The sequence below is a fragment of the Rhizomucor pusillus genome, assembly GCF_041956525.1.
Source record: "Rhizomucor pusillus strain CBS 183.67 unplaced genomic scaffold VTP01scaffold_10, whole genome shotgun sequence".
In the NCBI taxonomy this organism is placed as follows: Eukaryota; Fungi; Mucoromycota; class Mucoromycetes; order Mucorales; family Lichtheimiaceae; genus Rhizomucor; species Rhizomucor pusillus.
The window spans coordinates 206,815-222,850 of NW_027192152.1; the positions used below are offsets into that span (position 1 = coordinate 206,815).

The 16,036-nt window shown below is 43.6% G+C and overlaps 8 protein-coding genes across 8 annotated transcripts; 3 read left to right on the plus strand and 5 right to left on the minus strand.

Moving 5' to 3' along the window:
* Nucleotides 1-3,669: 3,669 nt before the first annotated feature.
* VTP01DRAFT_1056 (uncharacterized protein) lies at nucleotides 3,670-4,902 on the plus strand (the record flags this gene model as incomplete). The annotated part of the gene is made up of 2 exons (XM_069378935.1): nucleotides 3,670-4,593; nucleotides 4,672-4,902. The coding sequence occupies 2 exons, from the start codon at nucleotides 3,670-3,672 to the stop codon at nucleotides 4,900-4,902; spliced, it is 1,155 nt and encodes a 384-aa protein (XP_069238464.1).
* A 130-nt stretch (nucleotides 4,903-5,032) lies between these two features.
* On the plus strand, nucleotides 5,033-6,253 carry VTP01DRAFT_1057 (uncharacterized protein; the record flags this gene model as incomplete). Its single annotated transcript, XM_069378946.1, has 10 exons — nucleotides 5,033-5,059; nucleotides 5,111-5,132; nucleotides 5,211-5,221; nucleotides 5,287-5,348; nucleotides 5,418-5,484; nucleotides 5,555-5,621; nucleotides 5,690-5,705; nucleotides 5,765-5,802; nucleotides 5,859-6,097; nucleotides 6,173-6,253. The coding sequence occupies 10 exons, from the start codon at nucleotides 5,033-5,035 to the stop codon at nucleotides 6,251-6,253; spliced, it is 630 nt and encodes a 209-aa protein (XP_069238465.1).
* A 74-nt stretch (nucleotides 6,254-6,327) lies between these two features.
* Nucleotides 6,328-7,022, minus strand: VTP01DRAFT_1058 (60S ribosomal protein uL14; the record flags this gene model as incomplete). Its single annotated transcript, XM_069378957.1, has 4 exons — nucleotides 6,328-6,429; nucleotides 6,504-6,598; nucleotides 6,662-6,868; nucleotides 7,013-7,022. The coding sequence occupies 4 exons, from the start codon at nucleotides 7,020-7,022 to the stop codon at nucleotides 6,328-6,330; spliced, it is 414 nt and encodes a 137-aa protein (XP_069238466.1).
* A 621-nt stretch (nucleotides 7,023-7,643) lies between these two features.
* On the minus strand, nucleotides 7,644-9,107 carry VTP01DRAFT_1059 (uncharacterized protein; the record flags this gene model as incomplete). The annotated part of the gene is made up of 5 exons (XM_069378968.1): nucleotides 7,644-7,859; nucleotides 7,923-8,079; nucleotides 8,139-8,414; nucleotides 8,473-8,555; nucleotides 8,610-9,107. The coding sequence occupies 5 exons, from the start codon at nucleotides 9,105-9,107 to the stop codon at nucleotides 7,644-7,646; spliced, it is 1,230 nt and encodes a 409-aa protein (XP_069238467.1).
* A 451-nt stretch (nucleotides 9,108-9,558) lies between these two features.
* On the minus strand, nucleotides 9,559-10,120 carry VTP01DRAFT_1060 (uncharacterized protein; the record flags this gene model as incomplete). Its single annotated transcript, XM_069378980.1, has 4 exons — nucleotides 9,559-9,636; nucleotides 9,714-9,821; nucleotides 9,898-9,978; nucleotides 10,043-10,120. 4 exons carry the CDS (start codon nucleotides 10,118-10,120, stop codon nucleotides 9,559-9,561), a joined length of 345 nt encoding a protein of 114 aa, XP_069238468.1.
* A 206-nt stretch (nucleotides 10,121-10,326) lies between these two features.
* Nucleotides 10,327-10,915, plus strand: VTP01DRAFT_1061 (uncharacterized protein; the record flags this gene model as incomplete). Its single annotated transcript, XM_069378991.1, has 3 exons — nucleotides 10,327-10,530; nucleotides 10,596-10,691; nucleotides 10,742-10,915. 3 exons carry the CDS (start codon nucleotides 10,327-10,329, stop codon nucleotides 10,913-10,915), a joined length of 474 nt encoding a protein of 157 aa, XP_069238469.1.
* Nucleotides 10,916-11,446: 531 nt separating this feature from the next.
* VTP01DRAFT_1062 (uncharacterized protein) lies at nucleotides 11,447-13,290 on the minus strand (the record flags this gene model as incomplete). The annotated part of the gene is made up of 10 exons (XM_069379002.1): nucleotides 11,447-11,510; nucleotides 11,578-11,624; nucleotides 11,689-11,790; nucleotides 11,857-11,931; nucleotides 11,992-12,428; nucleotides 12,490-12,608; nucleotides 12,673-12,845; nucleotides 12,916-13,031; nucleotides 13,090-13,140; nucleotides 13,197-13,290. 10 exons carry the CDS (start codon nucleotides 13,288-13,290, stop codon nucleotides 11,447-11,449), a joined length of 1,278 nt encoding a protein of 425 aa, XP_069238470.1.
* A 313-nt stretch (nucleotides 13,291-13,603) lies between these two features.
* Nucleotides 13,604-15,672, minus strand: VTP01DRAFT_1063 (uncharacterized protein; the record flags this gene model as incomplete). Its single annotated transcript, XM_069379013.1, has 9 exons — nucleotides 13,604-14,115; nucleotides 14,177-14,365; nucleotides 14,428-14,444; nucleotides 14,503-14,572; nucleotides 14,644-14,744; nucleotides 14,801-14,910; nucleotides 14,977-15,110; nucleotides 15,164-15,398; nucleotides 15,475-15,672. 9 exons carry the CDS (start codon nucleotides 15,670-15,672, stop codon nucleotides 13,604-13,606), a joined length of 1,566 nt encoding a protein of 521 aa, XP_069238471.1.
* Nucleotides 15,673-16,036: the final 364 nt, after the last annotated feature.

Below are 16,036 nucleotides of genomic sequence, written 5' to 3' on the forward strand. Positions count from 1 at the left end.
TAGAAAAATAAAAAGTATCCGGCAAAAAGGTTCCTGGCTTGATACCATGTGGCATAACGAGTGATCGGGACTTTCGGGGATTCCAATGACCTACCTTCCAGTGGCGTGTTTCCCCACGTAGCCAATGGCATGATCGGACACTTGTCAACACATCAGTAGTACTTTGCCCTCTGTAGTAAGCACGCATTGTCGAGATACCGGGCTTATACTCAAGGCTACTTGTAACTTTGTTACATACAAGTTTACTTCAACCACTTGGACGGAAAATCCCGGAACGAATGATACTTTTGACGGAAAACTTAAGTTTCACGCTGAGTCTGAGAGGATGTCCATGTTTAGGCATCACCGCATTTTCACCTCGTGGGGTGGCATTCGCAGAAACTGGCGGAACGTTTTTTGTTTGCGTTGAAAACTTTTTGAGCACCGCACTTTAAGCTTATTGTTGTTGTACGTCAGATCGAGAGCGATGGGGTTGTTGTCAACAAAGGATTTTGATGATGGATGACAAACGCTCTTTACACGCGAGTTCAAAAATATTTCGACTTTGCTGCGTCAGAAGAGTCTAAAAATAAAGTCTCGCATTGCAGAGGAACATGTATAGAATGCAAAGTTCCTGAAGGGCCCGTTCGCTCCTCAGACACCCCGCTTGGGCTTGCTGCTTTACTTGAGTTCAATCGGAAAAAACAAAGTCGCGGTAATTACCATCAAGTCGGTGTACTCAGGATGACTCCTTACTTATTCAGGTAGTCGCACATAGTCCAATACTCGGTCAAGTTCTCTCACTAACATCTAAATAGCGGCCCGAAGCATTTAGGCAAGTCTTGGAGAATTGGGTAGACTCTCTTCCGAGGAAGTCATCGACAAAATATTTGTTGTGTCCCAAAACTTTCAAACTTTTCAGATGGAATTCTGAGACGAACCATAACTCGCAGTGTGTTCGTATGCAGACTCTTGGGTTCACAACGATGCTTCTTCGATTACACAAATGTCAAAAGCTATGCGTAAGCACCTATCGTCTTGGATTCTATAAGCAAATGAAGCGTATGATTTTTAAACTACGGTCTGTACAAGACGTTTCACGTAACATAGACGTGAGTCTATTCTAGATCATAGGTTCGTTCACTGTCCATTAATGAATAGATATCCTTTAGTAATCGATTTGTAGTCAGTTGTGAATCTGGAGTGTAAGACAATGCGATTCCTTTAGAGCATAGCATTGTATCCTGAATGAACATATGCTAGTAATACTTTACATTCAGTATAAATAGCTCTGGAGCCGAATTCTGTAAGCATAGCAGGAACACCGTCTATTGGAAAGAGGAAGGGAGAAGAAGGCTGTTTGCTTAAATCTCCATGAGTATGTATATATCGCACACCGTCCCTCGATAAGATACTGATACCTGTACAATTTGATTATAAGTGTCTAGCTCCAGTCATACCGTTTAATGCGTGAGCTGCCGGAATACTTGTCGGTACTTATATGTGTACATCGCAAGGGAGGATGAAGGCAACTAATACCACTAGCTAAATTCGTAGAAATGCGGAAACCGAAACCGTATTCTGAAAAGCAACGGAAACCTTCCACAGGTTGCGACAATCAATTCAAAAGGCGGACAACGTCAACATAACACGGGTCAAGTCCAAAGCTGCCCATATTCCCCAGAAGAAACCGCGATGTTCATGCCATTGGATAATCTGTGACAGATCGGTCTGAGTTGTTTAATCCTTGATCTGGGTACGGGCCCTCATGCCTTCAAGTCCGCATTTCGTACTACCATCTTATCTGTAGTAGAACGCCTGAAGTTGTACCTTTTTTCATGCAACATTTCGCCAAAGAAATCTACTTCATTGCGAGTTAAAAGTCAAAAGACGTGTACACATCTTTATTGACTGTGTACCTGGAAAGAGGGATGGAAACTGGGGATTGTATGCAAAAAGCACTTTACACCTTCTATACTATAACTTGCTAATGCAAAGGACCATGCGCCCGCGCGCATGCAAATGGGTAGATCAGGTAACTGGCGGCGGCATTGGCATGTCTTTTTTTAGTACGCGTACTGATGTTTCGAGCTACTTTCTTTGGTAAACGTATCAACAAAATTGCTATCACATGGAAGACTCTTCCACGATGCTTTGACCTCCACATTACATCTTTTGCAAAACCAATATAGTGCATAAAAGTCAAGTTATCTGATCATCCAGAATTTGGTCACTATTCTGGCTTCTTCTGATAATAAGTTTGTTGTCAGAATGATACATGCATGCAGATATGATCTGGAACGAGACAAGTCTGCAAAAACCTGGAGCACTATCCATTTAGTTTTCGAAAATTCATAACTTCTTAAATTTTACATATTTTAGCACTTGAAAGCTAGAGATTGTGGAGGGTACCAATTAATTAAATTATTTGGAGCGTTGCAACACGTCTATCAAAAGATGGTAAATGATGCCGACTACCTTGTGGGCAATAGCTAGCTTGGACAAAACGGGCTTAAACCCTTAAAAAGCGGGCAGCCAACCTATTCCGAGACGAAACCAAACACGCATCGAAAACTAGGTTGTAAGCGCATAAAAACAAATATGAGCTCTCAGTAAAGGTTTAGTACAATAATAATACGAATTGGGTTATCCCCAAAAGTTTGCAAAGCGATAGCCCATATAGCTTATAGGAGAAGCGATACCATGATTTTATTCACGATGTGGTCAGTGAGTCTGGGCTCCGGTGTTAACTCGAAGGAAGTTCTCGCATTCGTCAGTGGCGAAGCTGTTAGCGAATGAAACCGTATAACTCTGACGTTATCTCACGATAATATACTGATCCTTTACTGGCCAAGGTTCACCCATCGAATGCACGTCCAATCATACCTGTGCTTGTCTGAGGGGAGGTCCCCTATCAGTCCTCGAGATAAAGCCAAATTTTATTCAGAGATCTTTATTTCGAGCGTATGTTGCTTATATCAAAGCATTTTTTTTCTGCGTAGTGAAGTTTGATAGAGGCTAACATTAGTGCCCTAGATAGCGTCAAAAGATCCACAAACAAAGATTTGCCGTAACTTGTTGCGCTCATGTTTGTTCTTGGCAACCCGAAGCATTACACGGGTCTCAAATAAGGCAATGATTCTAAACTTGTTTTCATTCAGAAGTGACTGTACATGGAATCTGTTCATATGAAATACGATTATGCAAGGTCTTGATAAAAATTCGCCATTGACCACAGACTGGATTGTTGACCATTCTCGAAAGTAATAAGAAAGTGAAGACAATATTAGAGGCGCTTTCATCTTTTTTTTTTTTTTTCGCTATGAGAAGGCGCCTCCTCGGCATGATATTCGGTCTAAAGCGTCTGACCTTGCTGAGAACGTGTCAAAACCCCCTTATGCGAGTAATTTCAGCTTTAGCGTTGGTGCGTCGGAAAGCTCCGAATATGATATCAAAGGAGGATCGACGTTTGCTACCCACACATCCCTTTTTCAAGCCAAGAATTTTCCTCATTGGACAACTGCGGGATCGTCGCTGTCAAAACATTATCGACTTTCGTAGTTAGCTCCGCATGTGATGGTTCGGTAAAACTCCTTTCGCAGACAGGCATCGTGCTGGATTATATAAATTGAGCTGTGTAGACATATCCAAAGCAGGGTATCTGTTCTTTCCCTTTCTCTTCTTACCAGCATGGCAATTAGTCTTGGAGGTTACCGAACAAACAGCAGACGGCCGTATCTACTATGCATTGCCGCGCTTTTGCTGTTCTGCCTGGGGTATTCTGCATACTTTCTGCCTCTCCTGCATCCACGATCTCTATGCGCGCACGGATTCCGCACCTACCCTCAGTCATCAACACAATCCTCGCAAGAACAGGCCCCTTCAGTCAAGATCATCGAACAATATCTCGAGCAAGAACCGGAAGCTACTCTGGAAGTTGAAGCGCCAAAGGAGAAAGAGTCATCTTTGCCGAAACAACGTGGACAACCTTTCTCGTTCACCAATCTCGATAAGGAGTCCTCGAACAAGCGTGTCCTCATACTGACGCCTCTCAAGGATGCTACACCGTATCTGGAGAGATACTTTGAGCTTATCAACCGGACAACATATCCAAATCAAGACATTTCCATTGCTTTCTTAGTATCAGACTCTCAAGACGATACTCTCGAAATGTTACAAACATATGCCCGCAAAATGCAAGAGGGGCCAAACCCGTTCCATGATATCCGCATATTCCAAAAGGACTTCAATTTCGAGTTGCCTCCCTTGGAGCGACATCGATTCGAAATGCAGCCTTTTCGACGAAGTATCATGGCCCGATCACGGAACATGTTGCTATCGTCTGCGTTGACTGACGACACTGACTGGGTCGCATGGATTGACGTCGACGTGATAGAGTATCCGTCTACTATCTTCCAAGATCTCATGAGCGTCGATGTGGATATTGTCGTACCCAACTGCTTCTTGTCCAAGAAAGAAGGCCAGAAGGAAAGCAAACCATACGACAAGAATAACTGGCAAGAAACCTCAAAGTCACTGGAAATCCAAAAAGCGTTCGATCCCGAGTTTGTGATGGCTGAGGGCTACAAGGAGCTTGAAACAGGCCGGAACCTGGTAAGTAATACATTCTGCATTATCGACTTCTGCTGTAAACGGCAGTTATGCTCACATCGATGATGATACAATCACTAGCTCGTTGATATGCCAAAGCATCTCGGACTGAATTACCGAGTGCCGCTGGACGGCGTCGGTGCTACATTCACTTTGGTCAAAGCGCATGTCCACCGCGCAGGAGCAAACTTCCCTGCTTTCCCTTACAAACATCAAGTTGAAACTGAAGGATTTGCAAAAATAGCCAAAGATATGGGATTTTCTGTATATGGAGTACCTGGCTATATCATTTACCACATTAAAAACGATTAAAAAATCTTGTACAATACTTTAAAAGTCGTTCTCCTGTTTGATTTGTCACACCTGACGAACTAAAATGGAGAAGGGTCCGAGCTTCTATTCTCCTCTTTCCTACAATCCCCTTTTGAATAATAGCCAAAACATGTCAACGTACAACTACATCATTAAGGTATTGCCTCTCCATTATCCCGCCAAATACCTTGGCTAACTCGAAGAAAAGTATATTATTGTTGGAGATTCTGGTATGCAATCCTAAATGATACTCGATTGCACGGTTTTGCTCACAAGCAGCTTCTGCATAATCTTGGCTTGGACTTTAGGCGTCGGAAAGGTACAGCTGTATTGGTTTTTCTTACTACTAGTCTCCAAGTTTAACTCTATATTCTTCCATTGCAGTCGTGTCTTCTACTCCAGTTTACAGATAAACGCTTTTATTCTGGCCGCGAGTTGACTATAGGGTAATATACAATTCATGGGCACATCGATGTGGTGACAAAAACAACAGTTTCGCCGACAATAAAACATAGTGTCGAGTTTGGAACCAAGTTTATAACGGTTGACGGCAAACAAGTCAAACTGCAGATATGGGATACTGTAAGAGTTTGTTTTTGATCGATCAGCAGATCCTATCATGCGTTGCCCGCGAGCACTGACATCTGCTTAGGCTGGCCAAGAGAGCTTTAGAAGCATCACCCAAAGTTACTACAGAGGAGCAGCAGGTGCTCTGCTAGGTAAAGGTCTTCAGTATACATTATCCAGAGAGCACAATGTAACCAAGCCATCCACTTTCTGCCTTTAGTTTATGATATATCCAGGTACATAGGTCCAAAAACTTATGGTGCAATAACTCGTTTCTCATTGACCTTGCCCTCAGACGAGAATCGTTCAACCACATACCCACATGGCTAGCAGGTACTGTAGAGCAAGAACATACCCGGATTTGAGTGCTGCTCTCACACAGATCAAAGACGTCAGGAAGCACGCGAATCCTAATACAACAATCATGCTGATCGGAAACAAGAGTGATCTGGAGCGTAACAAACGACAGGTGACGAGAGAAGAAGCCGAACGGTTTGCTCAAGAGAACGACATTCCGCTGTTTATGGAGACATCTGCCAAATCCGCGGAAAACGTTGAAGAGGCTTTTGTAAAGACGGCCGAGAAGGTCTACGAAAAGATTCAAGCCGGTGTCTTTGCAAACAATGAGGTGAAATTTGATTATTCGCGTCAGATATGCCGTGTACTCATTCTGTTTTTTCTTTTTTCGTTCGTATGATCGTAGACTTCTGGCATTCGACTGGGTCCAGCACAGAATAGCGCACTGACCGAGGAATCTCAAGGAGGAGCATGCTGCTCGGCATAGTAATAAACTTGTTCGCAATCTTCTCCATGCTTTTTTCTTTGTTGTTTGTTCTTTTTATTCGTTCAAAAGAGAATTTAAACGACGGTACCGGCCGCAGAAGCAATACGGGGCCACAAATCGGCGCACTCCTTGGCAACGGGACCGGTGATAGCAGAACCCTTCATTTCACCCTTGGGCTGGAAATCAAACAAAAAACACATTAGCATACTGCGCGGCAAGAATACAATTCCAGATGGAAAGAGGCACTTACGTTGACAATGACACCAGCGTTATCCTCAAAGTAAAGGAAAACACCGTCTCTGCGGCGCCAGGCCTTACGCTGACGAACAATGACGGCAGGCATGACTATGTTAAACCAAATGCGATTAAATTTCTGTGTATTGAAAAGCATATTTGCGTTGAATTTACCCTTCTTTCGCAATTCGGGCTTGCCCTTCTTGACTGTGGCGACAACCATGTCACCAGCACCAGCAGCGGGAAGTCTGTTCAAGCGACCCTTGATGTTGCGGACAGCAATGACGCTCAAGTTCTTGGCGCCGCTGTTGTCAGCGCAGTTCATGACAGCGCCAACGGGCAGACCGAGGGTCATGCGGTACTTGGTGCCAGAAATGCTAACTGCGATGATGAGTTAAATCTCTGATCTACATCGTCGTCGTCGTATCATCCATAATTTCGCGCGTTCATCCATCGTAATATTCGATCCATCCACACGTTCTCTCCTTCAATCGTCTCTGTCTATTCATCGATTGTAAACTTTACCTTTCGGCATTTTATGTAGTTCAAGTGAGAGGGTATGCTGTAATGAGGCAGCAAACCAAGGAAATTCGGCAATTCAAAGTCCTCATCATGGCGATAGCCTTGAGAGGGCAAGGCCATCCAAAGATGGAAATTCCGGATTCCAAATGAGTATCTCATTGTTTGGCGAACAAAGTTAAGAAAGATTTGTAAACATATTCGCTTCGTACAAGTTCTTTATATGAAGTTTCGTTTTTCGACAGAATAGTCTTTATCTCTCGACGCATCCATTGCAACGATTAATGTTGTATTTCTGCTTTTAACTGACATGCATTCTTATCATATCCTCCTTCGTATGTACAATGTTCCCCATTTAACATTGTGGTTACTATGCATCTCACTCTTATTTACATTGCTATCTTATCCTATCGAATCCATTTACTTCCCCTCTCATCATCTTTTAGCAGATATCGCAGCGTGTATCATAAGGAGCACGCTGGGTTGCTCTGAAATACTGAGGTCGTTCTTAGCTGCATTGCCCGTTCGATCCAAAAATATCCATCATCCTCCAGTTCCTGGAGAATATCTCTCCGTTTGACTGGTCTGCAAAGCTTGCCATCCAGAAAAAGGGAAAAAAGATGCATTCAACTTCGATTTACTTTCTTCTTTGTCTTTTATGAGGAACAGGATTACTCCATGGATCATCCTCTGGACGAGCTGAAGTGTCTTCATTGGCAAGATGGGTCCATTTCGTCCGTCCAGCAAAGCCGAAATTTTTGACTTGCATGACCTTGGGTAACAATTCCTTCTTCCGGACTTCATCTACAGTTGGAGCAGAGTAATCACGTCTGAATATTTCATCGTTTTTATCCTATAGTATATTCAATGTTAACAAGCAGAATACAAAGTTGATGATCAATATAGATATGTTTACCTGATAAAATGCACCCTTGTGGTAATATTTCTGCATGAATGTGAATTGTCCTCTTTCCTTCTGGCGAGTTTTCTCTGCTTCCTCGAGGTCCATCTTCAGACGCACATCTTCAGAAAGTTCACGACGGCGTTCAATTTCTTCTTGCTCACGTTCACGTCTAAATTGAATGTCAGACATCTAACAATGTCTCCACAGCCCAAAACAAGTTCCACTTACGCTATGCGCTCTTCACGATCTCGCTTGATACGTCGAAGTTCACGAACTTTCCAAGCATCGAATTCTGCTTGATCTCCAAAATCGGTATCATCCACTTCCACTTGGTGTTTTGACAAGTCCTTTTCGGCTTCTTCTTCTCGTTCACGCTTCAGCTGCTGAGCAAGCAAATCGTGTGATTGTTGCTTTCTTCGCTCTAACTCTTCCTCAAGTCGTCGTTCGCGCTCCTCTTCCATTTGTCTTCGCTTCTCCTCTTGAATAACAGTCTCACGATGAGCTCTACATGTCATATATAAGTCACTCCAGATGGTCCCGTTGCTTGAGAACAAAGACATACTTTGGTATAAATACGGGTTTTGGCATCCGTCTAATTGTATCCTCTTCTTCATCCTCACTGTCAGTTTCATATTCGCTCGAGCTCTGCAGACAATGAGTGCAAGTTCAGTGAAGACACTTTGTAATTGTACGACTTACTTCTTCCTCCTCTTCTTCTTGTTGCTGCAGTTTCTTTTTTGCGGTCTCTTCCTGCTGTTTTTCCTCCAACCGGCGTTGTTCTTCTTCTTGTTCCTTCTGAAACTGCAGAGCCCGCTCCTTCATCCGCAGACGAGCCTGTGCTCGTTGCTCTTCGTCTTGGTCTTTATCCAGCTCCTCTGGAGCTTCAGTGAATCGTCGCCGCCGTCGATCTTCGGTGGTTTGTGCATTTTCCTGCTGTGCTTGACGTAATCGGCGTAACCGTCGATCTGAAGCTGCTTCCTGTTCTGAGATCTCGATCTTTTCCAAGCCGGTTACGACTTCCTTCTGTGCAAACTGCAATTGCCGTTCACTCTGCCGTCGTAACTGTTGTTCCAGCTGCTCTTGCTGTTCTTCATCGCTGCTTTCTGAGAGTTCATCAACGTAATCTTTTGGAACCTGACCAGCTCGATAACGTTTTGCCTGGACTGTGGGTCGATGTTGATTCCCGCGAGTAGCCATGCAGAGTATATGTGAGGATAAAAGGAGACTGAGAGGGCTCTGAGTGCAAAAATTTGGGAGACTCAATCTGTAGTGTTCAAATATTTTGATTTGATTAGCGATCTGAATTTTGTATGCATAATCAAGAAGACTTCAAACATGAGCTGGAAGCACAATTGCTAAACGATAAGCTTTAACAGAATCACTGAAGAACAATACTTTAAGGGGAGTAGGTATTAGTAGAAGTTTGAGCATAAGAATAAATCGTTTTATTGATGATACCGCTTTATGTACAGGCGAATGCCTTAGCACCAAGATCGTAGATTTTATCCTTGAATAATAGACAAAGTTTAAGGACATCTTTCATACAGGGATAGCAGGGAGGGCAGCGAATGGCCTTGATTTTTCGATATTCACGTTTTCTATCCGTCTCCATTTCCATTCATCATTTTGCTTTATGCTTCATCTATAACTAATTAGCTTTATACAAAGTATTGTGCGGTTCAGAGTTGCAGAAGATCATGTTCGCTATACGTATCACGCTTAAACACTTTATACATGAAAACCATCACTACAAAATCAAAAGACAGAGAATATGGCTGTGATGCTGGAAATGTGGATCCTAACCTGCGGCCTTGAGGCACCAACCATCACTTGAGGCCAATCAGGAACGTAGTGAGCGCGATAGACACACCGGTCGAACTGCACACCACACTCCATCCAGCTGGATACCCTCTAACCAAGTAGTATGGAAAGGGGATTCCCTAGCCGCACATTTTGATACGAGAAATAACGGGATAAAAGCACTCACCGAGTCAAAACCGTGCAAAGAGTACGTTCTGGCTGCAGCTTGGCATTCCTTTAGCGACGATGGCAGACGGACATTGGTTGTCTAAAGATTTGATGTTTCACGTCAGTTAAGGCGCATATTATTACTACTACTACGGTTAATTTACCATGGCTCTCGTAGATTTGGTTGAAGTTAAGACGCGTACGGCTGCTGAGTTCAGATTAGGCGAGCACGTCCAGTTCATCGGATATTATTTTCTCGCGTCGGGTCTCTTGAGGAATATAAAGGTTTAGCTCGTGAAACTCAATTCATATGCTAGATCGAGATGCGTGATGTCCTGGCATTCCTGCATCAGGAAAGCAATAATCAGGAACAAAAGCTCAGGATACGACAACGAAGGACAAAGATTCCGACATCATCAACGGAAGCAACGCGGAGGCTCAACAATAGATGGAGCAATACGAACGACTCTCTCCATACTTGATATTTAAGGAGCGATCAATAACAGTGGAACGGGTGCGAAATTCCCTTCGTCTTAGTGGTTTCAAGGCTGCAGTCAAGCAGAAAAAGCCGAAACTTTCGTCAAAGCACAAGAAGGCTCGTCTTGAATTCGCAGAACACTATAGAAACTACACTCTAGAGGAGTGGAAACGCGTATCTGGACCGACGAAACCAAGATCAATCGTATAGGTTCCGATGGCCGTCTATGATGCTGGAAGGTGATTCGCCCAAATAACATCCAAGGCAACGTGAAGAACGGAGATGGCAATCTCATGAGCTGGGGATGCTACTCTATGACGGACCCGGATTCATGTGTCGCATTGACGGTCGGTTTGACAAGCACCTCTACCTTGAAATACTGCAGAAAAACCTGGAACGATCAGCAACATATTACGGGCATAACTTGGAGGAAATGACATTCCAACAGGACAATGACCCGAAACACAAGTCCAAACTTGTCCAGGAGTGGCTAACTGATCAGCAAATTGAGGCAATCGAATGGCCAGCACAATCCCCGGATCTGACTCCAATTGAGTGAGCAATCTGCAGAGTACACCACTACGAAAAAAACTATTGGGCAATCTCTTTATATAAGGGAACCCACCCTTTTAACTTTTTCTTCCTTCTTTTTTTTTTTTTTTTTTTGTTTTCTCGTTATATTCAGCATTCTCATACTCTCAGATTGGTATGTATATCCAATATACTTGTCTCTTGTTCGTATAAATACCCATAATTAAACAACAAAATAGCTCAATACAACAAAAAAGAGTCACGCGCATATCAAGACTGAAGTTTGCAAGCGCGTTCAAGAAGAATAGGAGAAAATTCCAGTAGAAACTTGCAAAAAGCTTGTAGAGTCCATGGCGGATAGAATTGAACAAGCAGAGCCATCTCTTCCATGTAATTGCGGGTAAACACTACCTCCTATAGTTGCTTGTAACTCACTATCCTCATAAAATACATACTCATCTTTGGAGGCAATGCGTAACATTGCGTTTTCAAAAAGGAAAAAAAAAACGCGGAAAGTTTGTGTTTCTTTCATTCTTTTATCGTTGGACCTTTGTACAATTCACATAAGTGGCTCGTCGCTGTTGGACAGCCGATTCAAATGTAAATATGCGTCGGTACCGTAACTAACCGTTGTTTTACAATAAACATCAATTGGTCATGTTTTCACATACTCAAGACATTGTACTTTACCCTTCCATGGAGATCAACTTTAGATCGCCCCCAAAGTATCGAGCATACTGGTTTCAATTATTTTGTTAGTAATTTGAAAACACAGTGCAATTCAAGTAGCAGCAGTGTTACCAATCTCGAAATAGGCAAACCGTAGCCGAAACCTGCCATGGGAGCCTTGAATTCAGTCTTGTTAAATTCTGGTTCCAGCTCTTGACGTGCAGCTGTAGTATACTGAAAGAACAGATGATCTGTTAGGAACGACTTTATATCGTTAGATTCTTTTTTTTGTCTACTCACCATATATGTCCAAACTAGCGGGATGCCTGAACGTGGAATGCCTCCACCTTCGTCTGATATCTTGATTGTAATGTCCTTTATGAATTCTTGTTAGGGCCCGGACATGCAGTGACAATGCAGTGGGCGTATACTTACTTCTTTGCCGTGGGCAATGACTACTCGAATAAGCGGGTATTCATCTTCGTAATCGGGCCCAAAGCGCTCCACGACAGCACGCAGCGAGTTTTTCAAGAGTTCAAAAATCATATGGTTAAGATGAGAGGGAACATACATAAACTCAATATCGCCAGGGCAGAATACTTGGACCTGGGGTGCCTTGAACAGCCCATAGTGATCTTCGCATATGAAGCGTGCGTTTGCTATGGCATCCAGCGTAATTTCTCGGATATTGGTTCTAGTACAGATCACGCCGACGTAATCCTTCCTTGGCGGTCCACGATACAATGCAGAGTGTTGACCTATTAACATACGAATGCCGATACGCGACATGTAGAAACGATCGAGGAACTGCTGCACGTCTGTGTCTATCATGTTGGATTTGAGCCGTTCCTTGTATTCAAGGATACCTTGGGCTAAATTTAATAAGCGTATTAGCGACGACTGAATGCGATGTGTATCTCCAAATCAACTTGCCGACTGTTGTTACGACGGGGTCGTGTCTTTGCTTTATGGCTTCAATAGCCTTTACAAAGTTCTCAGTGTACGTTAAGACTTCAGGGGAACAATCGATCTCTTCAACGTTGGTATAATAGCTGTGCTATAGAGAATGAGCAAGCTTGGTTGTTCCTTTCTTATGCAAATTCGCTCTCGATTTACCGATGGCCTATAGGCACCACTGAATGGAGACCTGGTGGCTGATTGGGGCGAAAGGAAGGATTGGGTACATTCGGTGGGATAGTGCTGCCTGATTCTTTTTGGGATTTTGAGGCTCGTTTGATCCGTTCTTTCATGCTACTTGATAATCGAGGAGGTGGAAGGTCAACGAGTTCCTTTTACAACGAGGTTAATGTGATAAATAAAAATTTGATAGAAGGCTCGCTTGTGACGACGATAACTTACTTTGAATGACTGTGCGTACCAGTTCTTGACTCTAACGATAGAGGGCATTTCGCTCAAAGCGCCAGGAAGTTCCTCTAGTTCTTTGACACGGTGTGCCAGACGTATAGGCAATTCCTCTGAAGCAAACGTTTGTGTTAGTCACGCTTGAGTATGCAGCAAGTTTTACACGCGCACCGTGCAGGAACTGGCTTGCTTTAAACAATGTGCCTTTTGATGGACTTTGGCCTTGAACAATGTCAGCCCACTGATCGTGACAGATTCAAGGATTGCGCGCTCATTACCAAACATGACCATTTGCCTCAGTGAAACGCCCGTCTGTGGAAACTTTGCAAAGTGCTTTATTTTATCATAGAGTTGTGGAGTGATCTGGAACATGTTGAAAGTTGGAGTCGTTCCCCTCAAAGCAAACGCCTGATGCGCTGCATGATTGTTGCGATCAACTCAGCTCGGAGAATCTCGACAAGATTGCCATTGTATTTGTATTACAAGGTATTAAGAAATTAAGTATAGGACAGTTAATCAGATGTGGCGAGGAAAGAGGAAAGAAAAATGTACAAAATTGCAAGATGTAATGTATCTTCACAGAGTGGTATGTTTCAAAGAATGGGGAAGGTTAAAGATGGTTTTGTGCGCATGTGTAGCTTTGAAAAAGGGGGAGGGGTTTAGTCGACCGTGGCAGCTCTTGCCGCTATTCTTTTCTTGAAAAAAAACTCGAGAGTATGCTTTTCTTGGAAGCAGATGTTCTTTTGCTCGAGCAATCATCCATGGAGAATCCATCAAAACCGCTATCTTTGCTGGCTGTTGAGTTACCTTTTGTAAACCTTGCAAACCGTTTTGGGACCCAGCGTGGGCTCGGCATCCGGGCATTCTTGCGGTGCCTCCGGATGAAAAATAACGCCACTCCCAAGCAGAGCAGGAAGCCTGCAACACCCAACGATATTCCGATAGCCTTGGTAACATGGTCGTCATTTCGGTTCGGATTCGACACGACTGTCGGATCGTATGGAAGACCATCGTCTCCTCCATCCGAGCTGTTGTCTGGCATATGCGGCATAGCGAATCGGCAACCAGGATCCTGATAAATATCCGAACTTGACTCTTGCGGCGCTATACTATCCACCCATTGCCAACTATCCATATCCAATATAGCGACATCGTCGACAAAAGTATATCCATTTTCTAGATCATAGCCGGAATAACCTTCACGATCCAAAAAGTTAACCATCTCCGTTCCTACTCCAAGTATGCAACCCCTACTTACCCAGCATTGCTATCATATAGTTACCATACACGGCTGCTTGGTGTCCAGCTCGTGGTTGGGGAATATTGCCCGTTATTGAAGGCTGCGACCAAGTCAACGTGCATGTATCCAAGAGGTAGACGTCAGAGTGGAAAGCAGTGAAGTTGGGTGTATGTCCTCCAAAAACGACAATCGATCTTCCATCGGGAGCTGTATATACATTTGTTAGAGTGCCATCCGTTTGTTTGAGCGCAATTCATTAGAAGTCATACCTGCTACTGCTGAAAAGCTACGTGTTCAGTTTTCATTGTTAGTTATAAAGTCAAAATTTGCAGTTTCTCACATACCCCAAGGTTCCTTCAGGCGTGTCTCCAATGGTCGCCATAGTCACTGCTTTCTTTTTCAAAGTATCAAAAACTACAATGATGTTTTTATCAGTTGAAACATACCAAGCAAATTTGTAACGATAATCGACAATAGACACTTACCTAATACACTTGCAAAATCCGCCGGATAAATGATCCAGGAATCATCATCTGTGGCATTCATAACAGCTGTCTTCCCCCCGAGGATGAATATCTGTCCCTGGCTGTATGTATGGTATTGAGCACATTGTCTACGTAACAAGCCTCAGATATTCCTTACAGTAAATTTGCTGTATGACCATAGCGAGCCGGTCGCTGTCCCCAGGCATATTGCACTTTTGGCCAATTCCAATTGAAAGTGGAAGTATCGAAACTGTAAAAATCATTGTACTAGAAAGATATTTGCGTAAGCTTCTATTATCACAATAGTCTGCAATGCTGTTTTCCCATGCTTACATATAGCTCTTGTCCTGACTGCTGAATATCTTTGGTTGCACGTCCACCATAGAACCATGCGATACCGGTAGTCTTATTCAACGTTGCTGTCATTTCGGCACGAAAAGAAGGAAGCTGACCGGAAAGATTGAGAGCTAACGAGGGTACAGGTTAGCATATGTTCCATAACCTAGCAGTCATGACCTACGTGCGGCACTCCAGGTTTCTGAGGTTGTATTGTAAAGCACGACATCGTCCATCTGCTCTGTACCACCATCACCTGCTTGAACGAAGATAGTACCGTCCGCTGTTCCAAAGGCCACACCGTCGCTGTACGGCTGTATGGAAACGTTGTTGTATTGTACATTGCCCGGTGTTGTCCAAATAGGACATTGTGCGTTTAGTCCATTTGACAGATCAAGCATCCACATATTGGCCGTTTCCTTTGTATGAATGTGACACAAGTAAGCATATGTGATCGTCTTCTTGGCGCTTGTCTGTCTCTTTCTTATTATATACCGTGTTGCCTCCAGATAGATATATGCGATCATTTACAGGGATAGCAGAAAAGTCGAAATAACCGGTTGGACCTTGCTGGTCGGAAATGTCGGCACAGCTGTACTGGGCATCAGTGAAGGTGGAAAACAGCAGCAATGCCGCAAGCGCAACTGTTTGCTGGCGCTTTCGACCGTGGCGTAAAGGCCGTTTGACTTCCATGCAAGTCAAAATGAAGTAAGTTCTCGAGATTGTCTGCTCGTCACCGTCCGCTAACAGGAAAGAAGAACCATGAATTTTCGGAACGGCTTGGCCTGCACATCCGACTCTCCTTTTTGCCGCTATTAGCGGTCGGGGTAAGTAAGGTTGTCCTCTCAAAGAACGGACAGTCCAACAAAGAGAGGGCCTGTGCAGAACCATTTATCTGGATTTAGCTAACTCTTATTCGATGGAGTCTATGCAAAGTTTATTGATCCTAAACCCGAGAAAGCTTTCTGTGTCTTTTGTTGCTATTAAAGCCCAAAAGTTGCTGACAGGGACAGGAACCTGAAACAATGGGATCACTAGACTGATGCATCCGACCTCG